At 43.0% G+C, this 12,926-nt stretch overlaps 1 protein-coding gene across 7 annotated transcripts in view; it reads left to right on the forward strand.

The window, feature by feature from the left end:
- The window catches only part of prepl (prolyl endopeptidase like), a 66,437-nt gene that overhangs the window by 33,514 nt on the left and 19,997 nt on the right, over positions 1-12,926 (forward strand). For 6 of the 7 annotated variants that reach the window (XR_010976266.1, XR_010976265.1, XM_068045203.1 and 3 more), the window contains one exon: positions 2,390-2,596. Coding sequence is in view for 5 of the 7 variants with exons in the window: in XM_068045203.1 (XP_067901304.1) it covers positions 2,390-2,596 (207 nt within the window). In the remaining 2 variants the exon portion in view is untranslated. The remainder of the gene's footprint in view (positions 1-2,389; positions 2,597-12,926) is intronic. The other variant, XM_068045202.1, reaches the window with a different exon arrangement.

The following is a 12,926-nucleotide window of genomic DNA, read 5'->3' on the forward strand; positions in this document are numbered from 1 at the left end:
GAAAATAAGCATCCTCCTATTTTTTGTTAAGGGTATTTTCAGTCGCTGTTCTTTCGCTGTTTTCTCCGTATCCTCTTTTGGCCTCTTTGTACAAAATGCCATGCATGGCAACTGCTACTACTACAAACATAAGAGCAAAAGAAACTGAAAAGGGATAGTGATAAAATGGGTGTGGGTGAAAAAGTGTCAGATGGAAGTAGGTGTGACGTGATAATTTTTCTGCCCAAAATGTGACGGCCATAACTATACTCTGCTTGGAAGTAGGCTCAGTGGTGTGAAAGGGCAGAGGGATTTCGGGTTCAGGTTCACTGAGGTTAGAGGCAGCATTAAATTGATGAGGCCATTAAAAAAAATGGAATTCTCAGTATTATTTTCAGAGGAATAGAATATAAAAGCCAAAAGGTACTGATGAGCCTGTATAAAAATGTAATAAAACATTAGGGTAGTATTGGGCTACGCGATATAGGAAGAATTTTGAGTCTTTAGAGAGGGAGCAATGCAGGTTCACAAGGATGCTGCCTGGTGTGCGGAAATATAAATATTAAGAAAGGCTTGAAAAACTGGGGTCTTTTTCATTAGATCAATGCAAATTACAGGACAAGAACTTGAAAATTATGAAAGGATTGATTGAACAGGACCAATAAAAGGAGACCTCTTTCAGTAGTTGAGGGGTCCAGAACAAGGAGCCATAAATATCAGATTAAATGTAAGAGATTTAAAACAGAGAGCAAAAGTAATATACAGAGGGCTGGGTTTTGTTCCGCTCTTGGAGGCGAGGGGGGACACCATTCCCAACATTATCCAGCCCCCCTGCCATTTTGTTCGGGACAGGGAAGGTCGAGGATGGCCCCAGGCCAACTGAAGCCCTTAAGTGGCCAATTAATGGCCACTTCCCGCCTCCACTTCAATTTAGTTGAAGGAGGAGGGACCCACGCCGCAGGGAGACGCCACCAGCTAAAGCCTAGCGACCGCCTAGCGGGGTCGGGGGGTCCCTCCTTTGGGGACAATTCAGGGCGCTTGGAGGGTTCCCCCAGCCCCCGGCGGGCAATCACCGACCCCTCCCACCCCACACTCACCAACCCTCTTTTTCCGCTCACCCCATCACCCCACCTCCCCCCCCCAAACCCGCTCGCAGTGGCATTACCTGTACTGCAGAGCTGCTGACCATCCAAGTGGCTGGCAGCTCTGGAGGCGGGAGCTTGACCCTGAAAGGGACGGCATCCCTGACAGCGGGCAGTTAATTTGGCTGCCTGCCATGTGATAGCAAGGGTGGGGGTGGGTGGTCTGACGGGAGGAACAAGGCGGGGTATCCCCCACCTTTTGGCCCGTCGCCGGAATAAAATCCAGCCTATAGTTTTTATGAGGTTGTGGAATTCAATTTCAAGATTGATATTGGAAGTAGAAATTAGGTCAATATTCAGGATTAGATTGCATAGGTGGATAAAGGACAGGAGCTAAAGGAATATGAAAACATGTTTGGTAAATGTAATTGGGAAGTGGAGGGTAAATGCCAATACAGACTTGGGCCAAATGGCTTGTATCTTCTATGTATTTCTGTTTAGTTTAGCATTATAACTGATGTTTTCAGCAAATGATTTAATTTCTTTGACACTGTGGGATATTTCTTTTTCTTTTAGAGATACAGCATTGAAACAGGCCCTTCGGCCCACCGAGTCTGTGCTGACCATCAACCACCCATTTATACTAAACCTACATTAATCCCACATTCCCTACAATTCTCCTACCACCCACCTACACTAGGGGAAATTTACAATGGCCAATTTACCTATCAACCTGCAAGTCTTTGGCTGTGGGAGGAATCCGGAGCGCAAACTCCACACAGCCAGTACCCAGAATCGAACCCAGGTCACTGGAGCTGTGAGGCTGCAGTGCTAACCACAGCGCCACTTGTGCATAAAAGCCGGAAAAAATGTTTTTCTAAACCAGTAATGGTTTTGTAAAATTATTTTTCTTGAACTTTATATAAAGGAATATATACTCCTATACCTATTAATTTCGGAACTAATGGCATTTATCACTTGGTTGCCACAAGTTGTCTGTCTCACCATTAATGTTGTCAAATATGTTACAATCTTTCTAGCAATATCTGCTAGGGAACCATCGGAATCTATACCATAACTTCATAATGAATGACAGAGTAATTCTTTGTGAAGTGGATTGCATAACTTGGTCTGATGCTAGTTAACGCCTTATGGAAAAAATATTGAATAGTTGTATTAACATAAGCATCAGAACCAACTGATACAAAGGTTGCAGAAGTTTATAATGAGGCTTCCAAGTATTTTGTTATTTGTTACATAACATAATGTTACGACTTTAGCAAGTAGGAGTTACATTTAAACAATGATGCCCTTTTTTTTCCCTTCAGCTCCCAGCTTGGGCTTGTGCTATTGAGTCTGAGGATAACCTAAAATGCAAGGCAAACAAATTTTCCTTTCAGCTCTCCTCTCCAGTGCAGCCACCAGTGAGTCTTCAGTATTCAATAGAAGATGATGAGCTCTATATTCAAGAAGATGAATCTAAGCCAATTATTACAAGGGACTATAAAATGACTCGTTTAAAAGCACCAAGTATGGTAAGATGTACTATAATAGTTATGTTACTGGACTAATGATGCAAGAGAACATGAGTTGAAATCCCACTCAGATTGGCGGTTTGAAAATTTGAAACTTAAAATAATTTTTATTTCCAGACTTTCAAAAAAATGTGCTATTAGTAAAACAGTGAAAATGACCATGAAGCTGTCAGATTGTTGTAAAAACCTAATTAGTGCACTAATGTCTTTTAGGAAGTTGCTCAGTCTGACCTTGTAGTATAAGGATGTAAAGGGTTAATACCGATGACAGTGAGAGACCCCTCCCTCTGTACGAGTGATGATGTAACAGTCACATGAGATAGGCTTGAGAAGAAAAAGGTATAGCAGCTCGAAGGATGCTAGCTTAGGTGGCTTGTGGAGAGTGTATATAGTAACTAAATAATGAGTTGTTAGTTAATCTTTACTGGAGTCTAAGACTTTTTCTAGACCACTCTACAATGCTATGTATACAAACCCAACATGGTGGCAACAGTGAAATAGTGGGAAAACAATGGTGAAAAAAGAAACACCAGGAGAAAAATAAAGAAATTTAAAGAGAAATACTAGCCCAGTATAGTAAAAAAAACCCACATACCTGCAGAAAAGGCTGTGAGGAGCTCCACAGCTGTGGGGAAGTCAGAATACTGAAATGCAGGCTGCACCGCAGAACAGAAGCGTGGTCACCTGCAAATAGAATCCAGCGATCGGGTGAGTTTAAAGCCCTTTGAAAAGCTTAACGTAGTTTTCTTAAGGCATCATGCTTCAAGGGAGAAAAAAAGAGCAGGATAAAGCCCAATCCTTTTCTCGGGCAGAATGCAAGGGCGAAGAATGTGAAATCACCAAACACAGCAGGGATGCTCCCATTGCAGGAAGCAAGCCTGCAAAAAAACAAACAAATTGAAGTTCTCAAAGAAGGGGGAAAACCCTAAAGAAGCCTATTAAAACAGCAGAGAGCACTCAAACAGCTGTCACAATCCATTAAGGCAACCAAGCCTGAAAAAAGTGAATTTCTTCAAAGCCAGGAGACCAGATGAGTTGACACAGTGGACTTCTCAGGGTCTTTTAGAGAGGTGCTGGAAAGTTGAGCTGGGTTGTGGTCTTCTGTCCTTGGAAGTTTTCTTTATATTCCTACAGAATTTTTTTAAAGAGATGTAACAGGCTGGGCTGAGCTGGGGTTCTGTCCTTCAGTTTTTTTTTAAACACCAAACCCTTTTAAACAGTTCATTCCCAACTCCAAAGTAAAAGAAGTTTTTAAAAAAGCCTATTAAAACAGCAGGGAACACTCAAACCGCTGTGACGCCCCATTAAAGCAAGCTAGCCTGAAAAAATGAGTTTTTTAAAGGAGAACACTTTTTTTTTTAAATGTCTATTAAATAAAGCAATATGGATCCAAAATTGGGAATGCCAGAGTTTCCAAAATCAAGAGGGACCCAATCAGACTCAAAACTGGGTATTATGGAGAAAAAGGTTTCTAAGGTTCAGAATTGCTTTGCATTTCCATACAAAATCTGAAGTGGAACAAGGTGGACACCTTCCTATATTCAGTAGACTCGATAGTGGACAATGTAATTGTCCAACCAAGGGATCAATGAGGCTGCCGATAAATTGGAAGAGTTGCTCCAAGCCTTTGATAAATATTCTAATCTCCATACTGTGAAGAAAGTGTATCTGTTTTTGTTAAAAAAAAATATATATTTTTTTTTGAGAATTCATAGTCAAACTGAACAAATGTTCGACCAGTTTGTTTTCAAGAGGGGCATCAAGAGAACACTGAAAGGATTTGTTTGACAACAACATTTACTGGTTGTCACATAACTCAAGCTAAAATTAAAACAGAAACCCTGGTAATTAGGGAAGATGTGTGCAGAGAAGTGACAGGTCAGAAGGTGAACTTTCTTTTTCTGGCTTCACTTTTGAATTGTTTGGAGTTGGGGATTGGTGTTTTTTTTTTAAACTGAAGGACAGAACCCCAGCTCTCAACCCAGCCTATTCCATCTCTTTAAAAATGCCTGCAAGAAAAGGAAGATAACTTCCAAGGAGAGTAGAATTCCCAAGGAAGGAGAGAAGACCACAACCCAGCTTAGCTTTCCACACCTCTCTGAAAGACACTGAAAAGTCCACTGTGTCAATTCATCTCATCTCCTGTCTTTGAAGAAAGGCCTGCTAAGTTAAGAACTGTTCTAAAAGATCCCAGTGACCCTTCTACGTGTACTCGAAGACCAGACTGTGTGCCAGTTTTCGAACATAACATATCTAATCAACTGTTTCTTCAAGAATGAGCAAGTATTCAGCCCAAGTTTTTTTTTTTTGTCTGTAATGGAACTCTAAAACCAAAATTCCCTTTATTTTTCCGGTTAACCGGTACGTGTGCGCGTGTGTGTCTAAGGCAAAAAGGGAACTTTTATATTTTGATCTGTGTGTTTATGTTTTGCTTCATTACTGGTTAAGACTTGTTTTATAATCTGATAATTTTGTTGTTTATTAAAGAAACCTGGTTGGTGTGTTTTAGGATCCAGAACCAGAGGTCACCGATTTAAAGTGATTGGCAAAAGAAGCAACAGTGACATGAGGAAAAACCTTTTTATGCAGCGAGTGGTTAGGGTCTAGAATGCACTGTCTGAGAGTGTGATGGAAGTAGATTCAATCAAGGCCTTCAAAAGAGAACTGGATAATTATCTGTAGGGAAAAAGGCAGGGCAGTGGGACTAGGTGAGTTGCTCTTGTAGAGAGCCAGAACTGACACGACAGGCCGAATGGCGGCCTCTGTGCTGTAACCATTCTGTGATTCTGGGATAAAAATGGAGTCTGTGATTGAATGTGTTGGTAAGTGGGGAAAAATTAAAATACATGGGTGGCACAATGGCGCAGTGCTTTGCACCGTAGCCTCACAGCTCCAGCAACCTGGGTTCGGTTCTGGGTACTGCCTGTGCGGAGTTTGCTAATTCTCCCTGTGACCGCGTGGGTTTCAGCCGGGTGCTCAGGTTTCCTCCCATAGCCAGAAACTTGCATGTTGATAGGTAAATTGGCCATTGTAAATTGCCCCTAGTGTAGGTAGGGGACATGGGATTAATGTAGGATTAGTATAAATGGGTGGTTGATGGTCGGCACAGACTCGGTGGGCCGAAGGGCCTGTTTCAGTGCTGTATCTCTCTGAGTGTATGACATGTTGTGACCCGTGGAGAAGTGGAGCTAGAATAAACAGTACACTCCTTCTGCCTCAGTCGTAACAGTACCAATAAAATCTTGGAAAGAGCCAAATTTAATAAAGGATGCTGATGACTGGCGAATCTGTAGACTCCTATATTAATGACCTGTATAGATTGGCAGAAGGGTGCGAATACGGCACTGTTAAAGGCAGAACTAATCAGACACAGAGTCATCGTAAGCATAGCAGATGAATCCTTGTCAGACCTGTTGCAATCCAAGGATGACCTTGCACTGGAAAAGGCCATTCAAATTGTAAGACGGGGCTGAAGTCCACAAACAGAATAGGGACATCCTACAAGCTGAAGACTAGCCTTGAATCAGGAGTCCAATGCCCGTCCAACTGGTTAAGCCAAAGCCAAGGAAACACTTTGAGGAACAGTAGAAACATGCAGTTGAGAAGGCGCATGAAATCAGAAAACCTTGCCAATGTTGTGGGGCCAAGAAGACCCACAGACGAGAGCATTGCCCAGCAATTAAAGCCGAGTGTTTTAAGTGTGGAAAAGCTGGAGTGGGAAGATGTGCCATAGTAAGATTTCTTTGCTTAAATGATACAAAGCAGAAGACCTTCATGTAAAGAGCAGTAAATCAAGTACAGCTATACCTATAAGAGAACCAGGAGAGTTCTTGGGGGAAATCAGTAATCCAGACCAAGATTTCTGGACAGTAGACATCTATGTGAATGGACACCTCATGGATTTTAAGCTTGACACAGGGGCTAGCGTCACGGTATTGTCTGCCAAAGAGCCGTAGGTGAAGAGACATTACCTGCAACCGACAGATATACAGATGTATGGTCCAGGCGGGACACAACTGCAAGTAAAAGGCAAACTCCAAGCAACTCTTCAGCATAGAGGCAGACAACTGGTAGAGATCTTAAATGTCCTACACAATCAAGAATTTTCTTTACTGAGCAGGAATGCATGCTTGGAACTGCATTTGATTAAAAAGGTAGCTGAAGTCAGGTAAGCAAAGGTAAACAATTCCTTTCGAACAGAATTACTAATAGGAAGGAAGTTAAAAACACAGCTTCCTGTATTGCCTCAACAATTAATGCCAGGATTGAAGATTCGAGACTCCGAGAAAGTTCAAACCTGGATCAAGAAGGTAAAGTAATCCATAAACATGAGGACTAGCAGTGATTTTATGTTATACGAACAAATGAAGGGAACATACGAAGTAATCTAAGGAATATCATTCCTATTCTGTGAAAGCAACAGCCAATAATCCATCTGCAAGATCCAGATGAAGATGAACAAACCCAAACCAAATAAAAAACCAAGTCAGCAACCCAGACTTCCTACGAAAATTACTGATCATCTCAGACAGATTGCAACCAGATCGGAGAGAGTTGTCGAACCTCTGATGAGACTGAATCTGTAAAGTCAGAGACTTGGGAGGAGAGGAGAGAGAGAGAGTAGTAGAGAAGTCATAAATGGATATATGTTTGGAAAAATGTTGGATAAAGATTTGTGGGGAGATGTATAAGAATGTAAAGAGTTAATACTGAAGACAGTGAGAGAAACCCTCCCATTGTATGAGTAATGATGTAATGGTCACATGAGAGGTTTGAGAAGAAGGTATAGCAGCACGAAGGATACTAGCTTAGGGGGCTTGCTGAGAATAGATATAGTAACTGTAAATAATAAAGTTGTTAATTAACCTTTCTGTAATACTCCCTACAACACTACTTGTACAACCCCAACAATGCAACAAACCTAAATGTGATTGCAATCCCACACTATCATGGTTAACTCTTAACTGTCCTGTGAAATGGCCTTGGAAGCCGTCAGTTGGCTGGACAATGAATTCCACATCCTAAAAAAATATATAAAGGTAAAAGTGTTCCCAGGGAAATGGTTATGATTATACAGGTATGATATTGTGAATGGTTCCCTCTGCTCAGGAACTAGTCCCCATATGTTTCACAGTGCTGCCTCCCTTGTATCCACCCACTCTATAAACAGAACCATGACCCCCATCTCTAATTACCTTTTCCAGACCTAACCAAAGTCACAAACAACATTCTACATGACTGTGATTATGATGCATTGTCCCCCATTGTCTTCCTTGACCACTCCTCAGTTTTTGGCATGGTTGACCACACATTCCTCCTCCAGCACCTCTCTTGCATTGTCCAGCTCGGTGCAACTGCTGTCACATGGTTTCATTCTTACCTATCCACTTGTATCCAGAGCATTTACAGCAGCGGCTTCTCTTTCCTCTCCCCTCAGCATTACCTCTGGAGTCTCCCAAAGGATCTTTTCTTAGCCACCATTCTCTTCTCTTCCTTATCAGCATATGGATAGCATCATCTAGAAACACAACGTCAGATTCCACATATGCACTGATGACTGGCAGCTCTACCTCTCCAACACCCCTCTCGACTGCTCCAATATTCCTGCGCAGAGTAGACAGTTTGAGAAATTATTTGTTAGATATACTTGTCACATGGTTGTATTTGGGGCAGTTTTCTACAATTGGTTTCAGATATGCTGTCGGGCTGATGAGGTATAAAACCTGAAAAGAACAGTATTTGGAACAGAGGGAATTTAATCAACATAGGTCAGAGTGTTCCTTCCTGGGAAATAATTTAAGTGAAATACGCCAAGCTTACAGTGATTCTTCCTCTTTTTCACTGAATTATTAGCATATGCTACAGATACTATATATTGAATTATAAATAGAATCATCCTGGAGTGCATTGCGTTATTATTAAGATAAAATAGGGAAAGTTCTGTACTCAAAGTTTTGAAATAACTGTGGTTAAAATGGTGGCCATCTTCCTTTGCCCCATTTCGGAATCAAAGCCTCGAAAACAAATAGCGTATGGCACTAGGCCAGGTTGTCCGATCTGGATGCTACACAAGATATGGTGCTTTCTTCTAATTAAATTGTACACTGCCAAGGCATTAACAGGTACTCAAGGAGGTGAGTTTAACCCTGGAGGCACCAGGACCTGATGAACCATGATTTTTACTCACTCCACTGAGCAGGCAGCAAGGACTGGCAGGGTCCTTGTTAATGCATGTCTGATCTTGGTGACGTCCTTTCCTGCACTAGGTTGGCCTGTCTGGAAATGCACTGCTGTCTCCCGTTCAGGTCTCCTTGTAAAAATTGTATGATGTCATTAGGACATGACATGCAATTTTTCTTTAAAAGGACCCCACTGACTTTGGGCAGGTGTCTTTGCTGCCTGCTCAGTGGAGTGTGTAAAAATCATGGCTGGCTAGCTAGCTCCCAACGGCTCTAGGCCGGGTAAGTGGCCTATTCACAGTGTTGTGGAGTATCAAAAGGCAGTCGACACAGAGACGGCTGAGAGTACAAACAAACAAAGGTTTATTCAATACAAGTGCGTACAGGGGGTGCTGCTCGACGATCGCCATTCACTTCACATATTTGTACACTATTGAAGCCGGCTTTTGCTAAAGCCTCTAACGTGGCTATTACTGCGCCAACATGTCCTCCCTGTATGGCTGTGGCTATAAGTAAATCGTCTACATATTGTGGGATTATACTATCATACATGGTTAGATCTAGTGCTTCTAGGACGCCACTCATGACCTGGTGAAATATTGCCGGCCGTTGTGGAATCCTTGTGGCACCCGTGTCCAAGTGTACTGTTGGTTATCTGGGGTAAACGCGAATTTCTATTGGGATTCTTTGGCAAGGTGTAATGCCCAGAACCCATTGGCTATGTCTAGTACAGTGAATATCTGATACTTGGGTGTCAACCCATTAAAGATGGTCGCGGGGCTAGCTACAATGGGGAAATTTTTCGGTGCTACTTCATTGAGGCCGATGTAATCGACTGTGAGTTGGTACGACCTGTCTGGTTTCTTTACTGGCCATATCGGGGAGTTGGTGCCGGACGTAATGGGTCGCAGAACCCCCCCTCCCCCCCTTTCCACTAACTGTTGGGCTATCTTAGTGACCACTTGTTGGGTCTCTGCCTTTATCAGGTGCTGTTTGCGTGGCTTGTGAGCTGGCCCTTTGACTAATGTGGATTCTCCCCTCACTAGCCCACAATCCTGTCTGTCCTGTACCCACACATCAAGAATATGCTGGCAAATCAGATCCCATGTCCCCTTTGCCATCCAATCTACCTCTATCAGGCTGGCCACGCTTGAGGTCCAGAGTAACTTCTCATCACCTGGGCGCCAGTGTGTCTTCTCCTTTTTTGGTGGCCATATGATCTGGCTTCCCCTGGGGTCGACCAACGCCCCAAGTTCCCTCGAGATCTAGCCCTAGCACCATCCCCATACCCATAGGTGTGCTGGAGATATAAGGGGTCCTATTTCTAACAGGGTAATTTCGCTCTGATATGCTCTTATGGAATTTCCCCTATTCCTGATATCATTATGTAATGCTTAGTAGTTGGCAGTGGTAGATCGGTGATGGATACTGAGGCTACTGAGGCTGCAGTGTCTACTAACATTCTGCACTGTCGGCACCCTAACAATGCGTCAACAAACTACCCAATTCTAGGGTCCCCGAGGGCTGAGGCTACCTATTTCTGAGAGGCCAGCTTGATCATTTCCATAATGTGGAATTTTGTCAGGGGGGCCCCTGTCACCCCCTCCTCTTTGTCGGGGTCCCTGTCCTTCCACACTGCCTCCCTCTGCCCAACATTCCTTCTGCCGCTGTTCTAACTTTCTGCAGTTACTGCTTCGGGGTCCCTTGGCTCCTTTTGTCGTTTTACACTCCCTAGCCAGGTGTCCCAGTTTCCCACACTCTTAACAATTTGCTGCTAAACCAGTTACGGCTGCTACCTTTCTGTTTATTCCTTTCTTAAGTTTATTATCTATTTCGGTAGCCCACTCAACTATGCTGCTTTAGTCATGTCTCACCGGGATGCCTAACTCTAGGACCCTTTGGTGTTCCGCGCTTAGTCCTTCTTTCACATTTTGAGGAACACAGGGTCATCTCGGTTACAATCATTCTGTCCCAAAATAATCACGATAGGTGGTATACTTTCTTTCAGCGTACTCATGGGCCCTTTCCCCTTTGTTTTGCATCACTCGCATTACTGCTGACTAATTAGATCATGGGTCTCCCAGCCCTTTGACCAGTTGTTTAAACCACTGGCATTTAGCCTGACTGTCCCGGTTCACCTTCCACTAATCACTAGGTTGTTCATTTCTAACCATAGCGGCCTGGGTATCTTGGACCGAACCAAGACCTGAATATCCTCTTCATGAAGGTTGTGGATATCTATCAGTTCATCAGTTCCTCTAGCTTGTCCCAAAATTCAGTGTTAACATGGTTCTATTGCGACCCTTTGGCTATCATTTGTTTTTTGGCCGGGGTAAATGGCACCTGTCTCGCAAGTGTCTGTATTACATTACCCTATCCGGCCCATCATTGTTCCTGTACAATGGGGGCCATTGGCATTGTTGCCACAGTCTTTCCCTCCATTGGCGGGGCCATGGGACTAGGCCCGTTATATAGAGGGATTGGGTTCCACTGCATGGCTTCCTCGTCCAAACTATTCCAGTCAATGTCATTTCTGTCTGACGTTGTGAACCGTGGTCCGGGTGCCTGTATGGCACCAACCTTAGTTCCTTTCTCAATATGTTCCCGTACCCATTTACTCAGTCCTAAGTAGCTAATGATTATAATCATCATCCCCTTATCTTCCTTGTCCCTTTGCTGGGCATCCCACCAGATCTTTTGCTTCTCCGGTGGATCCTCAGGGTTCCAACCCTTTTTCTTCATCTTATCGATCAGTTTTTAATTTTTGTCAACTAAGAATTTAGTTATCGACCCTTCAAGTTCCCAGTTAAAGTTATCGTCTTCTGACATGTCCCTACGTTTCCGCTATTCACTACCTCTAGTTTTTCAGTCTTATTCTTACGGCTGTTATTTGCCTTTGGCCCCTACCCTGCGGTGATTCTGACCTGCCTGTTGCGCAACAGTTCTGATCTACCCTGGCAGCTTCCGGCTCCACACGCTACCCCTTTGTCTTGTTTTACCCTGCTGCTCCCAAGTTCGAACTCAGTGGTCCGTTCATCCAGCTGCCAGACTTACACCCTATCTATAGGTGGTAAATAAAAGGTACTCACCCGCTTGGTGCGCCTGACCGTCCAGTCCCCCAGCCACTCATGGAGATCCTTCCGACTACGCCAATTGTTGTGGAGTATCAAAAGACACTCGACATGGAGACGGCTGAGGGTAGAAACACTCAAAGGTTTATTCAATACAGATATGCAATACAGGGGATACAATTCACTCGATCCGCTCGAGAGAGACTGCTCGATGATTGCCGTTCGCTTCGCGTATTTATACGCCATTGAAAACAGTGCCGATGTGCCAGTACACACATTGATCCAAGTGTCCTTTTTTTTTAAGCTCACATTGAATTCTGCTTATCACAGGTCTATAAGACAAGACAAAGAGTTTATTAAAACTGTGCTAAATTAATCAGGTCTCAACCCTTTTAATGCCTACAGCTAAGAGTCACAATCATACTGAACTTACAGTTCTATTTCCCCTAACACGTACTTCTCCATTCTACGTATCTGTTTTAGCTATTTTTTTCCCCCACACACTGGTTTCTGCTAGGTGGGTAGGGTTAAAACCCATTTGGAGTCTCAGAAACCAGACTACCTGTGAAGAGTTGTTTATCAATATTCTGTGATGTTGTTCATACTATTGAGTCTTTAAACAAGGTTGCATTGACTACTGTGACATCAGAGGTTTATGGTCCCAAACCAATTTTATTGTTTCTAAATAATAAAAAAGGACTTGTATTATTTTTTCTCCTCTGATTTAAAAACAAAACTGCCTTTAAGACTTTTTTTAGAAAGTGCACCGTTAAGGGAGAGAAGATTCTGGAAATTCTAGAGACACAGTGTACCACAGCTGTATTTTTGGTTACCCTGAGCAACAGCAGTAGAAAGAGAGGTCACATGGTGTGATGTGTCCATTTGACTGTGGAGCTGGCAGAAACTGGTCTGAACCAGTTAGTTCTGAGACTTTTCCAGCGAGGCAATCTGAAGAAAGGAGCTGTTTTATTCTCTGTCAAGAAAAATTCTACAAAGCAACAAGCTAAGTTAATTCCCTGAGTAAGGAAGAAAAGCTTTTCTTTTTCAACAAATTATTTGTACTGCTGTTCTCATCATTGA

The sequence above is a fragment of the Heterodontus francisci genome, chromosome 13, assembly GCF_036365525.1.
Source record: "Heterodontus francisci isolate sHetFra1 chromosome 13, sHetFra1.hap1, whole genome shotgun sequence".
In the NCBI taxonomy this organism is placed as follows: Eukaryota; Metazoa; Chordata; class Chondrichthyes; order Heterodontiformes; family Heterodontidae; genus Heterodontus; species Heterodontus francisci.